This window comes from Fusarium poae, chromosome 3 (assembly GCF_019609905.1).
Source record: "Fusarium poae strain DAOMC 252244 chromosome 3, whole genome shotgun sequence".
In the NCBI taxonomy this organism is placed as follows: Eukaryota; Fungi; Ascomycota; class Sordariomycetes; order Hypocreales; family Nectriaceae; genus Fusarium; species Fusarium poae.
The window spans coordinates 2079068-2095673 of record NC_058401.1 but is presented as its reverse complement, the minus strand read 5'-3'; the positions used below and the strand labels follow the sequence as shown (position 1 = coordinate 2095673).

Here is a 16606-nt window from a genome sequence, read left to right as displayed (position 1 = left end):
GGTTGATGGTGGTAGCTTGTAAGTCTTCAAGTCTTCATGGTGATCAAGGTGGCCTTGACGAATGAGAAATTGATCAGCTGAAACATACAAGACGAAATTAACATGTCAGTTTACCTTATGTTAGACCAGATTATAATACCATTTATTCGTACATCATAACTTAATTAGAGGTCATCTTTTCTGTTACCCTGACTCTGGGGTGGCCAGCGGGTTGATCCTTGCATAGCCCCGCCAAACTCCACGTTGCTTCAACAGCTTCCTTCAACCATTAACATCCTTCTTCCAGTTACCAATAATTCGGCGCAACTTAGAAGAACGAACACGAACTCCCGAATCGATGCATATATAAAGAAACCGCCGAGAAAATAAGATCTAGCCGCTTCACAGCTACCGATCGACAATGGCCGACATCGACACCTCCAAGCTCACCTCGTCCGCCCAGATCTTCTCGCCAAACAATACTCTCCCTCAGATTCGCGCTATACACAAGAACCTCCATGTTGCAATTGAAGAGAAATCGACCCGCCTGCGTACGCAGGTTGGGAGCTCCTATCGTGATCTTCTCGGCACGGCAGATACCATTGTGAACATGCGCGACGACAACGATGTCGTCCAGGAGCTTCTAGGCAAGATGGGCGGCCAATGTGGGAGAGCTGTGATAGGCGCCAAAGCCACAGGCCTCTCCAATTTTGTCGCAAAGGAGAACAGGTCTGCAGCATCTATCGCCGCGCGGCTGAGACTTCTCGACGCCTGTGTGCTCGTTGTAGGACGAATACTGAAGGGCGGTGGTGGACTAGGTGATAATGTCAAGAGGGGTGACAGACTAGTGCTCTCTACCAAGGTTCTTGTCCTGAGTCGACTTTTGATCAAGAGCCTGCTAGATGATGTCACCGACCCAGACAGTCGTCGAGCTACAGAAACTGCCCGAACATCAGTCAACAAGTTACGACGGAGACTGCTTAGGAACGTGGAAAAGGTCTTCGAGAGAGCAGGCGATGAGACGGAAAGAGAGGATGTTCAGAAAGCACTATGCGCTTATAGCCTGGCTACTAGTTCCGGAGCAAAAGACGTCCTACGGCATTTCTTGCATGTGAGAGGCGAGGCCATGAGTCTTGCTTTTGAAGTAGAAGAAAACAATCGCAAAATCAGTGCTGAGGACGTTGTCAAAAGCCTCAGATTATACTCAAGAACTCTACTCGACGTACAAGCTTTGGTACCAGGCCGTCTATCATTGGCTTTGTCGGGTTTGAAGAGTCATCCCCTGCTCGCTGACCCAAGTCTCAAGCAGCTTGAAGGACTACGGCTGGATATTTACGAGCGCTGGTGCGACGAAGAGATACAATATTTCACGCCATTTGTTAGACATGATGATCTTGATGGAAGCCAAGCCCGCCAGATGCTATCGGCATGGTCTGAGAAGGGATCTGAGGTTCTTCTTTCTGGACTTAGAAAAGCTCTGGGTACAATGTCGGAGTTCAAGTTGATCATGGAACTACGAACAAGCGTTTTGGAGCTTTGGATCCGAGATGGTGGAAAGGCCAAGGGTATTGACCCATCAGAGATGCAGGATTCTCTCCGCGAGGCCATCAACTCACGCATGCTAGAGGTTCTAGACACCAAGGTCAGCAAGCTTCGTCTAGTCGGCTCCGAGGTATCTGCAGCTCTCGGACGATGGAAGGACGGTATCACTGATGAGCATGTGAGTATCTGGGACGAAGATGGGTACGATGAAGCTCTTGCGAGCGGTGCTGCGCCATTCGTGCAGGAGGTTGTGTCTCGTCTCTACGGCCGAAACGATGCTGTTTCCAAGGTAGCGCATTGTTACAAGTCATGGTATCATGTTATTGATGATGTCAAAGAGGTGGTTGAGCAGCTCCGACGACAGCGCTGGGACAACGATTATGACGAGATTGAAGATGAAGACACAATTGAGGCTAGGCAAAAGCTTTTAAGCAAAGACGATCCGCAGATGTTGCAGGAGAAGCTTGACACTACGCTCGACAAGTCTTTCAAGGAGCTGGAAGATCACATTCAAGGTTTGTGGAACGAACGTGCTGGGTCATCACGAAATGGCAAGGTGGCCATGTACTTCCTCCGCATCACGCGAGACATCCGGCAACAGCTACCAGAGCGCCCATCTATAAGGACGTTTGGCCTTAAGATTGTCCCCTCACTCCATGAGAATGTGGCAATCGCCGTTTCGGAGCCTACGCTCAATGAGTTCTCCACTCAAGGAATCACGCAAAGGGTTGTGGCGGGTAGACCACTTTGGGATGGAGAGCCAGCACTGCCAAACCAGCCCTCGCCAGAGATTTTCCTGTTCTTGCGATCACTCTCAATGTCGATGTCGGATCATGGACTCGACCTGTGGACGAAGGCAGCTGTTTCTGTGATGAAGAAGCACTTGACACAGCAGCTATGCGACATGTGGGACAAATCGATAGCAGAAATTTTGTCTGAGGAAACAAATAATCACAAGGAGCAAGATGCAAAGAATAGCAAATCGGAGAAGGCAGATACAGACGCAGAGAAGAAGGATGACGAAGACACTGAGAGTGATGAAGATACAGAAGATGAGGGATGTGATGATACTAAGAAGGACACCAGAACCGAGACGTCCACAGAGATAGAAAAACAAGACAACGAGACCAAGTTTGTGTTGAGCTCTGAGCAAAAGGCAGACCTCTTTACGCAGTGGCTCTTTGATGTCTCTCTCTTGCGGCATTGCATCGGCAACACGGAGGAGGCATCCAGTAACCTATTACAAAAACTTGAGGACGAGTTTTATCAACACTCCAAGCTGGATGATATAGCAGCGAGACAGCGAATCTCCAAGTCAGCCAACGATTTCTGGCAGCGAACAAGCTTATTGTTTGGTCTGTTAGCATAGAGGATTCAAGCAACGTCGGAGATTCACATCTACGAGTTCAGGTCTTAGAAGATAGATAGATAGATAGATACTAAATGCAAGCCATAATGAGACAGGCTAAACCGCAATCACTATCTAAAACAAACATATCTAGGCCAACAATCGGTTCGTTACCAATTTGAAAATATATTAAACAGCCTCTATGTTTCTATAGCAGATGAGACACTTCATTAACCCGCCTAGGGGATGGCAGAAAACTCAAAGTCCGAGCACAGGAAACGAAAATAAAAGGCATAGGAGCAGGTCTAAGACGGCACAAAGGCTTTAATTATTGCGCCTCTTGGGGCAATTAGTACTAAGATTTCTGCAAAGACTTATCTATCTGCCAATGGACGCCAGTAAAGGCTATAGATGCCGCGAATCCCGTTAATATGGTGCCTACCTGTTGTACCCTGTTCACGAATAATGTCATACGCAAATTCCGGGTTGTCCTTCACTGCACTCTCGAAGTCTTCCTGATCAATTAGTTCCTCGAAGTTCGCCAAAGAAGCGTTTACGACTGCCTGTCGTAGCCCACGATCGTGGGAAGGGGTCGAGGTATACACCACACTGATTGCATCAATGTATGCAGCCTTATTCCATTCCGCACTGATTTTTGTGTAGAATCTTTCACCGGCAAGCTCCTTGAGGGAATCGAGCCTATAGTTGTCTGCAATCTCATACATTCTGGCATCGAAAACCATGGCGTCCGTTGGTTGTTTGTTATCGAAGTGATACAAAAAATACAACATAGCCTCAACCGCGTCGGCTTGGAAAGCAGTAATGACGATAGTGTTCTCGTGGCCTTCCTAGGTCATGTTAGTTATTATTTCTCCAGATTAGAGATTGTAAATCGATTACAAACCTTCCATGGACCGCTGAGCTGCTTGACAAAGTGATTCCCCAATAGTGCAACAGAAGGTAAAGAACAGTGGTCAAAGTCAATAAGACTTTAGAGCTCATGGAACGGCTATTTGACAGGGTCACCCTGAAAATATGATATTCTTTAATGGAACGTGCTATAGTGTTTCTTTCTGGATAGGTAGGTAAATTAACAAGTGTCTTACATTTTCTTTGTTTGCAGAACGTAATGGCCCCGATCGATCTGGTCAAACAATCACATTGACATCGTTAGCACTGGACCACCAGAAATTGCCGCCACCGTATCCTGAGCGCAACACCAACTTTTATAATTCTTGATGAAATGAATACTCAAAATCAAACAAAATACAGTTGTAAAACAATATGTCTAATAAACCTTTATTACTGAGTGGCTTACAATTCCCCCAAACCCTCGGTCGGGGGCCGCTTCTGGTGTCGGAGGATCGGTGTCATAAAATTCCGACCAAACATGGATGCTACTATTTGCTCTGCCTTTGTTCAGGTCGGCGAAAGCGTTCTCGACTCGAATTGGCTTCGTCCCTCGCATCGTTTCGTCCGTACTCTCTGTAATCCTTTGATGCACGGTCTGGACGAACCCTGACCTCTCTGTTTTGCCCTGTCGCTTTTCCTCGTGACTGAATAATACTACCCCGGATCCGGCCTGTCAAGTCAAGTCGAGTCGAGTCGAGTCGCCTCTCCACGTCTTTGTCTCGCTTCGCCTTCCGTCGCCTTTCTGCTTGCTTCGTCACCCAAAACTCACCTGTCTGCTTGCGCGAGGCGTATGCCCGCTCCACTACATTTAACACTCCACTCGTCCCGCTGTCTTTGTCCGAGTCATCCCTCGCGTTTGCATTGACTCCTCAACACGTCTTTTCGCCTCGCGACAGTACCTTCGACAAATCCCCGAGACCACGCTCCAAACTCGGCCTTTGGGCAATCGCTTCTGATGTACTAATGGAGGATGACGAGTATACCACCAGCAAAATGGAGGAAATCAAGCTTGAGGAGGGCGCAAACGACGCGCAGGTGAAGCAGGAGACCAACACCCCCATGAGTATCACGAATGGTGACCACGACAGCTCCCGGTCGCCGACCGCCTCTCATGACGGCCTCAAGTCGCGCAGCGGAAGCGCAGACACGCCAAGTTCAAACAGGCCCTCAAAGCTTTCTAGAAAGGCTTCTCAGAAATTAGCGGCCAGTCGCGAACCTGTCCTTTTCGACCACCTCCCAGATATGACTGCAGAGTCCTGTAAATTCTTCCAGCGCATCCCCGACTGCCTCTACGGCTCAAAGCACCTTGGATCTACAGATAACGACGCCTTGGACTGCGAGTGTCGGGATGAATGGCGTATGTGGCCTTAAGTAAACCTTGCGGTCTTGTGCCATGCTAATATTTTCTACAGACGATGGCAAGAACCTTGCTTGTGGCGAGGATTCAGACTGTATCAACCGGGCGACAAAAATGGAGTGCAGCGCTGAGGGGGGAAATTGCGCAGGGGGCTGCCAGAACCAGCGGTTCCAGCGCAAGCAGTACGCCAATGTATCGGTCATCAAAACTGAAAAAAAGGGGTTTGGCCTACGTGCCGATTCGGATCTACAGCCCAACGACTTTGTTTTTGAGTACATTGGCGAGGTCATCAACGAGCCTACTTTTCGACGTCGTATGATCCAGTACGATGAGGAGGGTATCAAGCACTTTTATTTCATGTCCCTCAACAAGAGCGAGTTTGTCGACGCAACAAAAAAGGGCAACTATGGTCGCTTCTGCAACCACTCTTGCAATCCTAATTGCTATGTTGACAAATGGGTAGTCGGCGACAAACTTCGCATGGGTATATTTACCTCCCGCAAAATCCAATCTGGAGAAGAGTTGGTGTTTAACTACAATGTTGACCGATATGGTGCCGATCCCCAACCTTGTTACTGCGGGGAACCCAACTGCGTGGGTTTCATTGGAGGCAAGACACAAACTGAACGAGCAACCAAGCTACCCACCGCCACTGTAGAGGCCCTGGGTATTGACGGAGGTGATGGCTGGGATACTTCTGTTGCCAAGAAGCCCCGAAAGAAGAAGCCTGACGAGGACGACGAGGAATACGTCAACAGCATCCGACCGCGCAGTCTTAGTGAGGATGATGCTCGAAAGGTCATGGCCGCGCTTATGCAGTGCAAGGAGAAATGGATTGCAGTTAAGCTTCTGGATCGTATCCTGCGGTGCGACGAGGAACGCGTCATTCACTGCGTTATGCGGATGCATGCTTACCAAATCTTGAAAACGACACTCAACACGTTCATTGATGACCACAATGTCGTCCTTCAGGTTTTGGATATTCTCGATAAGTTCCCACGCTTGACGAGGAATAAGGTCCAAGATTCCAAGATTGAGGCAACGATTGAAGGCCTGACAAAATCCGACCACGAAGACGTCACATCAAAATCCAAGCATTTGCTTGATGAATGGAGCAAGTTGGAGGTAGCGTACCGAATCCGCCGACGCAAATTTGACCCCAATGCACCAGCTGCAAACTCGTTCGAGGAACGTCGCGGAGCAGGTCGTGAAGAGGAGACAGTCCAGTCTACTTCTAAGACTGCATCACCAACTCCCATCGATGCACCCAAGGGTCCCCGAAACAGCATGCCCCAAAGGAATAACGCCTTTTTCCAGAATGGCAATCGCTCTAGGAGGCCTCCGTTTAACGCATCACTTCCTCAAGGATGGTTTACTGCCAAAGACGCTGCAGGCAATGCCTACTTCTATAACAATCAGGGCGTCACTACCTGGCAAAGACCTACCCAACCTGCCACAGAGCCCGCTGCAAAAGCACCTTCTAAGGCCATGAAGGAGCAATTGGCGATTCAAAGCATCATCAACCAAGTCACTGAAAAGGGAACTCCGAAGCATACTTCTGTATCAACCCCAAAGGCAGCCGAGACTCCGCCTAAGGAGGTGAAGGAGGAGAAATGGCGATCTCTTTCGGTTGACAAACAAATGAAGATTTATGAGAATACCGTATGTTACTTTCTGGCTGCTATGTCACTTATTACTTACTAACACGTACCAGTTGTTTCCCCACATCAAGCACGTTCTCGACAAATTCCATCACAAACTTCCTAAGGAGGAGCTGAAGCGCTTTGGTAAAGATATAGCTAAGAAGCTGGTCGCATCCGACTTCAAGAACAACCGAGTCGAGGACCCCGGTGCACCTCTCAGTGACAAGCAAGTCAAGAAGATAAAGCAGTACGTAAAAGACTTTTTGGATCGTGCCGTTAGGAAATACGGCGAGCATAAACGGAAGGCGGACGGAGACGCAGATACTCTGATGAAAGATGATCAAGGACCAAGTGCTGCAGGTAGCGGCACAGGTTCCGTCGCTGATGGGTCTGATAGCGCCTCTCTGCCCAAGGTTGATGGAGCGTCGGTAGGCGCTGCTGTGGTGTCAGACAGGGAGGGCAGCGGTTCTCTGGGTAGCCCTGATCGTAAGCGAAAGAGGGATTTAGAGACAAGTGGCTCGCCGTCCGTCACTGCGACAGATGGGCCAAACATGAAGAGGCTAAGAGAGGACGATTTGGAAGCACCTAGTCCGCCTCCTCCTCCCCCGCCTCCGCCAAAGTCAGCTATGGACGAGGTTGTCACTGCAGAACAGGAGGCTCTTCGTGAGCAGGAAGAGGCATTAATGAGGGAAAATGAAGAGGCACAGAGGCTTGAGGACGAGGCTCACCATACGAAGGGCTTGGAGGACGCCACTAGGAATGCTGAGATGGACATGTTGGATGCTTCCGACGAGATATCTCGGCTTAATAATGAGGCTCGAGAGCCCGGCTCTCAGGAGACGCCGGCGTGAGGGACGATCAGAATGGGGTTACAAACAGGAGTTGCTAAGTCCCCCAGAATTGCAGTCTACGGTTAGGAGCACTAATGGAGCTTGGCTGGGTCATAATCATATTTGCATTTCGGGAGTTCAAGGGCCGATACCAGGCGCATTGTACCATTTCTTACATAAACGGGTTATACTGTATCCGTACATTCTAGGGCCCTGTCTCAACAGGGTAGCCCTGCAGGAAGTGCTCGGCAGCATCATTCCAGGTTTTGCTTCTTGGGCTGTTTGTCACTAAAAGTGGCTTGGCGTTGAGGATCACCTTGACTCTTGATCCCGAAATCAGACTGTACTGGTGAGGCTCGGCCATTTTTCCACGATGGTTACGCGGAGTTTAGGCTGGTTGTGGGATTGCATTGGTAGTGAAATATTATAGAGTGGCAGAAGACAATATGGAGCAGATACCCCTGGTCAATTATACCAATTCTATGACAGTTCAAGGCATGAGCCGTATTGCTGAGCTTGTATGAGGTTGTCAAGTTTACATATAACACCGTACGCCGATAATGCTTGTTTTCTGTCCTTTGTGTTGTTTCAGTCCTCATCGTCAGATGAATCGTCGTCCTTCCGTCTCTTTTTCCCCACCACTGGGACAATATCTTCCTTCCTCTTGAACACAAAACTCCTCGACGCCCTCTCCTCACCTTTCCATCCGCTCTCGCTAACCTCGCCTTTTGCATTTCTCACAACACCAAGCGTTCGGGCATGCTTGTATCCAGGGTATGCGCGAGCTTGGAAGCGGAAACTGCGTTCAACTTGCAAACCAGCATGGCGAGCCAGATCGCGCACGTTCCATAGGGTGTAAGGCTCGCCTTCGAATAGTGTGATGACGATGGCGGCACCGGGGGCCAGCGCGGGAATAGCGCGCTCAAAGAATGAGACGAGGAGGGATTGGTTGTGACGGACTTGGCGGTTTACATCTGTGGACTTGCCCCCTACGTGAGGGAAGTTGAAGATGATTCGGTCGAAGCGCGTACGGATGATGGAGTTGGGAAGCTTTGTGGCATCGATATTGTAGAGAAGTTTGTTATTGGGAGGGAGGTTCCGCTTGGGTCTGGGCGGTGCGTCTGGGTCATCTGAGTCGTAGTAATCATCTTCCTCGCTGTCGCTTTCGCCATTGGAGTCTCTGTTTTCGTCATGGGTGCCCTCACTGCTTTCGCCTCCTTCTGTTTCTTTAGGTGATGTTTCTTCGTTTCCCTTGTCGGTATTGCTGGGCTTGGGAGCGTCGCCGCGAATCACAGCAATGTTGTCTTGAACGTGGGGGTACTTGGCCAGCAGCTCATTGGCATCCTTTTCCAGAACAGTCGCAGTGACGTTTGCGCAGCCGTGATGTCGAATTATAGAAGCTGCAAAACTCAAATCACCTTCACCTATCAGGAGTATGCGATGGTGAGGCTCAAAGGGTATTGTGGGTGTATCATCGGCTGGTCGCTGGTTCTTGCCTTTACCCTTTTTCACAGGGCCATTGGCGGGCTTGTTCTGGTCTGGTCTGCTCTTTTGAGCATTCTTCTTTGGATGCGCGGGCGCATTCTTGTTCAACAGCTTTCGTCTTTTAGCCATGACAATCTAAAGGTTGCGGCTCTGTCACAAAGTCACGTCAGGTCACAGCAGGGGAGAGCTTTGTATGAGATAGGTTGAGTTGCACGTGGTTGGCGGTTGGCACTTGTATTTTTTTTTCCCCTTCAAAGTACAGACACTGTCGTATCGTACATGCCTACTCTAATCTGTGGAGATGACTTGATTGGCTGACAAGGCTGCGGTAGCGTTTGGTCTAGTTCCCGGGAGCTTCCATGGGCTGGGCTGTGGGCTGTGGGCAGTGTAAGGCGAGTCAAGAAATGCGGGGCTGGCGTTGTGTTGTGTCGTCTGTCGTTAAGTTATTTTTTGTTAGTGGTCTAGGGTGAGGGATGATGATGATGAGATGAAATTTGAGCTTAGATTGTAAAGAGTTTTTATGGTGTGGCAATGACAATAATTAGGGAGGTTACTTTGATACTGGTTCTATCAAATTTTAATATCATACCTCTGTGTTTGCGTCATAGTCAATCAACCGGTCCAGAAGTAAGGATGGAAGAGTTTCTGGTTCATGAAAATCTAACAAGAAGGTATTGAGCACTCGAAACCGCATAGCATCACGATACACAGAATTGCACACAGCCCCCAATTATCAAAATACCACTTGGTCAATGTCTACCAAATAGTTGATCCCCAATGTAAAGTAGAATAACTCATAGTGGCGCTGTAATTGAGGCTAAGGTAGAGACGCGAAGACCTTGGGTCCGGTGTTTGATAGGAATACTGCAACAGTGGCTGGCAGTGACATCAAATTAACGCTCTTGCGGCACAAACACTCAAAGCAGTCTTAGCAGTTACCGCGCGAGTGAATAAAAACAATATCGCTGGTTACCCGAAACTCCGAAGACCGTGGCACAACGGTGGAGTGTTCGTTTTGACAGGGCAAGCAAAGTGAGAGTGAGGCTCCACAGCCGGGTTACGGGATGAACAACTGTTACAAATAGACCAGCTTGGTATGGTAGGTGCAGCAATTCACACCAAGTGCGACTGTTGACAGTACTTCCGAGCAGATTCAGTGTTCCGATCTCGTGCGAGTGAAGTGTTGAATTTACAAGGGTGTGGATTCCAAAATCACCCGACTATACATCTCAATCACCAAGTTGAATCTGACTGAATCTGATACCCTGACCACATCCTGGTACTGCTTGTTTGCATTGGTCACAATGCACTTTGCATTATAGAATTACATGCAGATTTAGTCTTTAGGCAACTGTTGTAATTAGTCATAAAGTGTATAGTTTATGCACTCAGTGTATTGTCAAAGTATCTACGCTATCATTTGTAAACGAAACCACATTTAATCAATTGAGAGAATCTGGAGTGCAGCATGAACAATTGCAACTCCTTGCAGAATGAGAGAACATCGACAGGGGCTACAGAGCCGCGGCGAACGGAAAATCCAGGCTACCGGACCAATTAAACCATCATAAACTGTCTTGACAGAGCCAAAAACGGCTTAGACCAGCCAAGATGGGCGTGGCTGGTGGACAATCCCGGTGATCAGGGGTGTATAATCTCTGGAGCGACTCAGCATACTTTACAGCGGATTGCAGCGCACTTGTAGAGCACTTACAGCGACAAACAGAGTTACCCCCACTTTTATTGGCTCGTCTGGCACATTTCATTCACCCGTTTGGGTTATGCTGCTAGGACTGGTATTATTGGGAAAAAAAGGGACTGGAAGCGCTTCTCCGTCTCATTCATTACATTAGAACCTCCTTCATTATCACGACTTCAACCACTTTCTACGCCAGCTGTTCACCGCGAACCATCATATTCGACGTGACATCAAGCTCGACGACTGAGTGGGTTTGTCAAAATTTGCTGCAGCTGTTCTACTCTTGGCGCTGTTGCGTTGCAAGTTGCGGCCACTGCCAGAGCAAAAACTTCTGATCCATACAAACTATACGTACCTCTTAACTCTCTCAGATCCGGATTGACTTCAGAATCCTTCAAACTTCAACCTTCAACCATCAGCCGTAATCCTCTGCTCTTTTCTGATATTAGCCCGCGCAAACCTTTATTACTTTCCTCTTTCAGCGTACGACGTATCCTCTCTGCTCTTTGTTTTCCGCGTTTCTGCTAGGGACAAGGTCTTTCATCGCGCCAAAAAACACACACGTACAGCGTCTGCGCTTCTCTCTCATTACCCTGTCTTTTAGGTATGTACCTTACTCCCCTGTCACTGGCGCGTGGCACATTCTCACCTCTAACCTAGAGGAAAAAAGTTGGTACCCGGCCCGCTACATACCTGCATTACTTACTTCCCTTCCTCTCAAACTTCACACCATCCGCCTTTCTTTCTCACCTCCAACTACATGATCCATCGTGCTCATCATGGCTGAGAACGAGTCTCCCGCAAGGGAACCTTCCACCCGTGGTCGTGGCCGCGGTGGGAGAGGTCGTGGCGGTCGAGGTAGAGGAGGTGGTAGAGGTGGCTCTATTGCTGCAGTATCCAAAGCGGCTACTGCAAAGGTCGGTCGTGGTGGCTCACGAAGAGGCCGAGCAAAGAACTTCGCGGATTCGCGTGTCCAAGCTGCTTACGAGCGCCAACGGCATCTCAAAGCCAATTACCAGGCTGTTGCTCACGCGCTCAAACCGGCTCTACAAGAGCTTGCCGAACGCACCATTGATGATGCCTTACAAAACCCAGACAAGCATAAACATGCTAAAGAGTTCATACCTCTTATCCAAGAACTCCAAGATAACTTCGATGCTAAAATAGCCGAGTATACACGGCGATACAACAGAGACAAGGAGCTTGCTGAACAGTTGCATGAGGCCCATGATTATGTCGCCCATCAAGAATATCTGGTATGCTATTTCCTCCTTTTACGTGACGCTATCACGTTTCCGAGGTTCCCAATGAGGCTCTTGGCAAGTACTAACGAACCCCCACAGAACGGTTACGAAGAAATCAAGGAGCAGTTCTACGAAGGACAAGAGAACCGTGCTCGCATTCTCAATTCATTGTATGACAAAGATCTCCCTGTTGATGTAAGTCAAAATTTTCTTAAATATTTTCATCCCTACTCTACACTGTTTTACCGTCTGCATTCCACATCCAAACATCTACCTTTTGCGTTAATTGGTGGTGCATCTGCTGACACACTTAACACAGGTCGTCGATGATCAATATGAATACAAGGTCATCAGCGACGAACATTTTGATGAAGAATTTGGAATTTATGAGTGCAAGCTGGGCAGTATTCTAGTTCCTTACCCTTCTCGCGTCCCAGGCACTGCTATGTGGCAAAAGGGACGCGATAATGAATTGGCCGCCACTGCTGCTGTCAGTGCTCCAGTCACTTCTGCTCCCGCTGCTCCAGTCAAGAGCACCCGTGGCCGAGGTCGGGGTGCCAATAAGCGCAGAGCACAAGATCAACCCGAGGGCCAGCCCACCCCCAAGAAGAACACCAGAAGTAACCCTGACGATGCTGCCGCATCCCCATCGCTCTCTGCCCCAGCCCCTGCCAAAGGTCTTCTCGCTAGTGCTGCGGAAGTCGAGGCAACACCTGAGGGCACACCAGCCGAGTCAGACTCAACCCCAGCATCTCCAGAACCTCCCGCCTTTGTCAATGGCATTGCGCATGCTGCAATTACTCGGGCACAAAATCTCAGACTGCCTGCTCGTGAGAAGAGCCCACCGTTGCCGAAGAACATGGGCGAGCCAGATGAGTACGGCTTCAGGATGTTCAACCAGAAACCATCCATGCGAGAGAAGGGCATCAGCAACCGTCTTTTCGTGCCTCGACCTTTCGAGTTTGAGAAATGGGAGATTGGCTTCCGAGACTCTACTAATGACTCTGGCAAGGGCCACACCCGTGCTAAGCGTGGCAAGTACCTCGATACTCCTGACAGCAATGGTTTGTATATCGATTCCTGGTGCAATGGTTTCGACTTTTCAAACACGAAGCCCTCCGACTTTGACAAAGAAACCGTGAAGCGTTTTGGAGTGCACCCCAAATTTGGCATCATATTGAGAGATGCACCTGTCCCTGAGTCTGAAAAGACTCCTTACGTCATGCCAGGAAAACCTGTGGTCTATATTGCGAACCCTTCGGGTCGCATTTCGCATGCTTCTCGTTCATTCTTGAAGACTGCTAACCATCGCCGTGTGGAAGATAACCCGTATCGCTCAAAGGTCGGAGCTTCGATGAGACGATTCTGCAAACTTCAAGATATTGACCCCGATGAAATCAACATTTCTGAGTATGTTCGATCTGAAGACGAGCTACGAAGCCAGTCTCTAGGTACTGCTCTCAAGGAACTTGAAGTCAGGCCTGTCGTTAGCCGGGAACCATCCGAATCTGAGGAGCCGGAAGCTGAAGAACAAGTGATCGAAGCAGAGGATGTGACGGCCGCACAACCTGAAGTTGGATTCAACGGCATTTCAGTTCTCGCCCTTGCGAGTGCTTTCCTTGAAGCCGAGGAAAACAAAAAGGTACCTGAGCCTGCGCCTGTGCCCGCGCCCAAGCCTGCTCGATATGATGCCATTCGTGACGTTTTTACCGACTCAAAGCCTACACCGATTCCTCAACCAGGCACTAGACCCAGTGTTGGACTTGATATCCTGGCAGCCTTGAGTGATGTCGCAGGCACTTCTAACGAGCCTGCCCCCGTGCAAGAGCTGGCTCCAGTCCACGAAGCTTCAGCGGCTGAGTATGCCATGGGCTACGAGCCAGCACCCATGTCTGAAACCTCTCATATGATCGAGCCCATCGGAGTTCAAGAACAACCAGTCTACCGTGATGCTGTGGCAAATGGTATGGGCCCTGCGTCTATTCCATCACATGGAATGCAAGAGCATGATCATCGAGGTTCCACCTCCCGAGCCAATGAGTTCCCGCCCGTCACTCCGAGCCAGGCGCATATCGACCCTCGCTTCAATTGTAACCCCGTTGAGGTTCCTCAAGGCTACATGCACCAGCCTCACACTCAGCTGCCAATGCAGTCAAGCGGCTCAGTGCATGGTCACCCCGGGGAGGCCTTGCCCTACCCACCTATACATGACCCCAGCGTGCCACAGCATCCGTCAGTACGACATTCTGAGTACCCTCCCCCCCCTCCCTCTCAGGGTCCTCAAGTTCAAGACCAGGGGACATATCTGTCACATAACAGCTACCCGAACCCAGATCCCCGTGATGCTCATATGGCCTCGGGCCGTCCTATCGATCCCGGATATCCTCCTCGTCGATTGAGCTACGCACCCGAGGCTCCTAGCTACTCGCGTCAATACTGGTCGCAACCTCCACCGCCTCCCGGTCCTACAACCGCTGCCTCCGCTCCTCCGGGGCCGGCCCCAGGCTCCGTGTCGTCTCACTACTCATCTCCAGCTCCGCCCTCGGCCCGGATACCGTTTTCTCACAATGGAAGTACCGAGCCTTTACCCCCCCTTCGCCCATCAAGGGGACGCAATCAATCCCTCCAGGACGAGGCACTCCTGGAACCTAGTTTACGGTCGTCTGGTTCATACTACCCTCCCGGCCCTCCTCGCCCTTACCACCGAGGAGGCTACCCTGGCCCCGAGCCACACGGGCAGCCGCAACTGCAGCCCATCGCAACGGATCGAATTCTGCCAAACCCGCAGACTGCCGGGCAAGGCTATATGACCTCGCCTCATCAAGGCTACGCACATCAAGTACTATCTCCAACGTATGCGAACCCCCCTCCTATGCCTCCGCACATGGCTCAAAGCCCCCAAGAAAATCATCAGGGTCTGCCCAGTTCGGTTCATCGTCATCGATCTACCCCTTCAGGGTCGTCTGATGCTGGTAACAAGTACCGCAAGCTGCAACCTGCCCCCGTTCCCGCGCATCGAGCGTGGCCGAATAAGCCCGAACTCAAGACCATCCCGTACGACCACAAAGAGACCGGGTCCGCCGCCGCACTTCCCAGCTCTGGTCCGACTCAGATTCGAGGATGGAGCGTGAATCAACCACGCAAGCGAGGCAGCAAGGAAAAGGGCGAGCCTGGCCAAGATCGAGAAGACTCGCGATAGAATGGTGATAATTCTTTTTCACAGGCAGATGGGCAAACTAAACCAAACAAGCCTTTCAAGTCCGTCCGATTTGCGGAGCCTCTCTTCGGCGACCCGGCTATCGTTCAGAAATCTAACAAGAGAAAGCGTGCTGATCTGCAAATTAACAAGGATCACGTGGAGAGTGAGTCACTCCCAGAGACTCAAGCGAAGAATGACGAGGACGTTGTGATTATCAACACGGATGAGAACTCAAACAAGCGACAACTACGTCCTAGAAAGCCCAAGACCCCCCCGGTGAAACCAGCTGCCTCAACAGCTGAGCCACCAAGGAAAAAGCCAAGAGTGACCGCAGCGCGTAAGCCAGCCGCTGTTGCGCCTGCCGAGACGGCATCAAAGAAAACGAGAATCAAAATTGTCCGTTCCAACTCATTGAAGAATGCGGCCGCCAAAGCCACGGGTGCCATAACAAAACCCAAAACTACGAGCGACAAATCTTCAAAGGATCAGGAGCTTTCAGTCAAGGAAGAATCGTCTGATGACGTCCAAATCATCAAGAGCCAGCGATCGGTCATCGTCATTGACAGTACTGACGAGAGCTCAAAATAAAAATCGACATGGGGAAGATGAGATGACGTCTCGCTCATAGTGAACGACAACTTTATTCCTCCCAACCCCTTTCCCAAGCAACCGCAGCGCAGTTGCTATGATACCCAAAAACTATATACCCGAAAATCGGTTTGACTGCATACTGGCCTATCTAATTATCATTAACGTTGAGGACATAAATCCCCCGTTTTTCGCATCAGCGGCGTTAGACAAGCATGTCCACGGACATACAACAACAAATGATCTGCATTTTGATATTTTCTCGCTCTCGACCTGCATGTCCAGCACTTGTTTTTTACTGCCTTGGCTTCCAATTTGCTTCGTTATGAAAGTGCACGTCAGACACCGGTGGAGAAGCATTCGTCAGACCCAATAGCTGCACTCAGAAGAGTCGATGTACATCTTTGAAAGTGAATACCCAGGCGATCGCAAACATGATTCTTTCTTGGAGGAACAGAGGCACAAAAAGGGTTTAAGAGAACGTGGATGTGCCACGTATATACTTAGTCGATAAAGATTACGAAGCTAAACAAGAACGAATAATGAATTTTAGAATGCAACGCGAAAGAAACGTGACGTACGTGATGGCTCATCAGTGTCTGACCACATGTCGCTATGATGAATTGGTGTGGGTGTTCCCCAAAGTCTAATAGCTTGATTCACGCAGCCTCGTCACGAAAGATAGGGCTCTTAGAGCAAGCAACCTTGGTCGCTATGATGAATAAAAAGAGACATGGCTTCAGAATGCCATCGACAAGTGGTATGAGGCTAGAAACATTT

General features: G+C 49.7%; 5 protein-coding genes across 5 annotated transcripts; 3 read left to right on the top strand and 2 right to left on the bottom strand.

Moving 5' to 3' along the window:
* Positions 1-400: 400 nt before the first annotated feature.
* Positions 401-2890, top strand: FPOAC1_008107 (uncharacterized protein; the record flags this gene model as incomplete). Its single annotated transcript, XM_044852552.1, has 1 exon — positions 401-2890. One exon carries the CDS (start codon positions 401-403, stop codon positions 2888-2890), a length of 2490 nt encoding a protein of 829 aa, XP_044705222.1.
* A 353-nt stretch (positions 2891-3243) lies between these two features.
* On the bottom strand, positions 3244-4337 carry FPOAC1_008106 (uncharacterized protein; the record flags this gene model as incomplete). The annotated part of the gene is made up of 3 exons (XM_044852551.1): positions 3244-3717; positions 3774-3791; positions 4188-4337. The coding sequence occupies 3 exons, from the start codon at positions 4335-4337 to the stop codon at positions 3244-3246; spliced, it is 642 nt and encodes a 213-aa protein (XP_044705221.1).
* A 407-nt stretch (positions 4338-4744) lies between these two features.
* On the top strand, positions 4745-7632 carry SET2 (histone methyltransferase set2; the record flags this gene model as incomplete). Its single annotated transcript, XM_044852550.1, has 3 exons — positions 4745-5138; positions 5194-6800; positions 6853-7632. 3 exons carry the CDS (start codon positions 4745-4747, stop codon positions 7630-7632), a joined length of 2781 nt encoding a protein of 926 aa, XP_044705220.1.
* A 567-nt stretch (positions 7633-8199) lies between these two features.
* Positions 8200-9225, bottom strand: FPOAC1_008104 (uncharacterized protein; the record flags this gene model as incomplete). The annotated part of the gene is made up of 1 exon (XM_044852549.1): positions 8200-9225. The coding sequence occupies one exon, from the start codon at positions 9223-9225 to the stop codon at positions 8200-8202; it is 1026 nt and encodes a 341-aa protein (XP_044705219.1).
* Positions 9226-11574: 2349 nt separating this feature from the next.
* FPOAC1_008103 (uncharacterized protein) lies at positions 11575-15826 on the top strand (the record flags this gene model as incomplete). Its single annotated transcript, XM_044852548.1, has 4 exons — positions 11575-12051; positions 12139-12234; positions 12359-15166; positions 15263-15826. 4 exons carry the CDS (start codon positions 11575-11577, stop codon positions 15824-15826), a joined length of 3945 nt encoding a protein of 1314 aa, XP_044705218.1.
* Between the last annotated feature and the right edge of the window lie 780 nt (positions 15827-16606).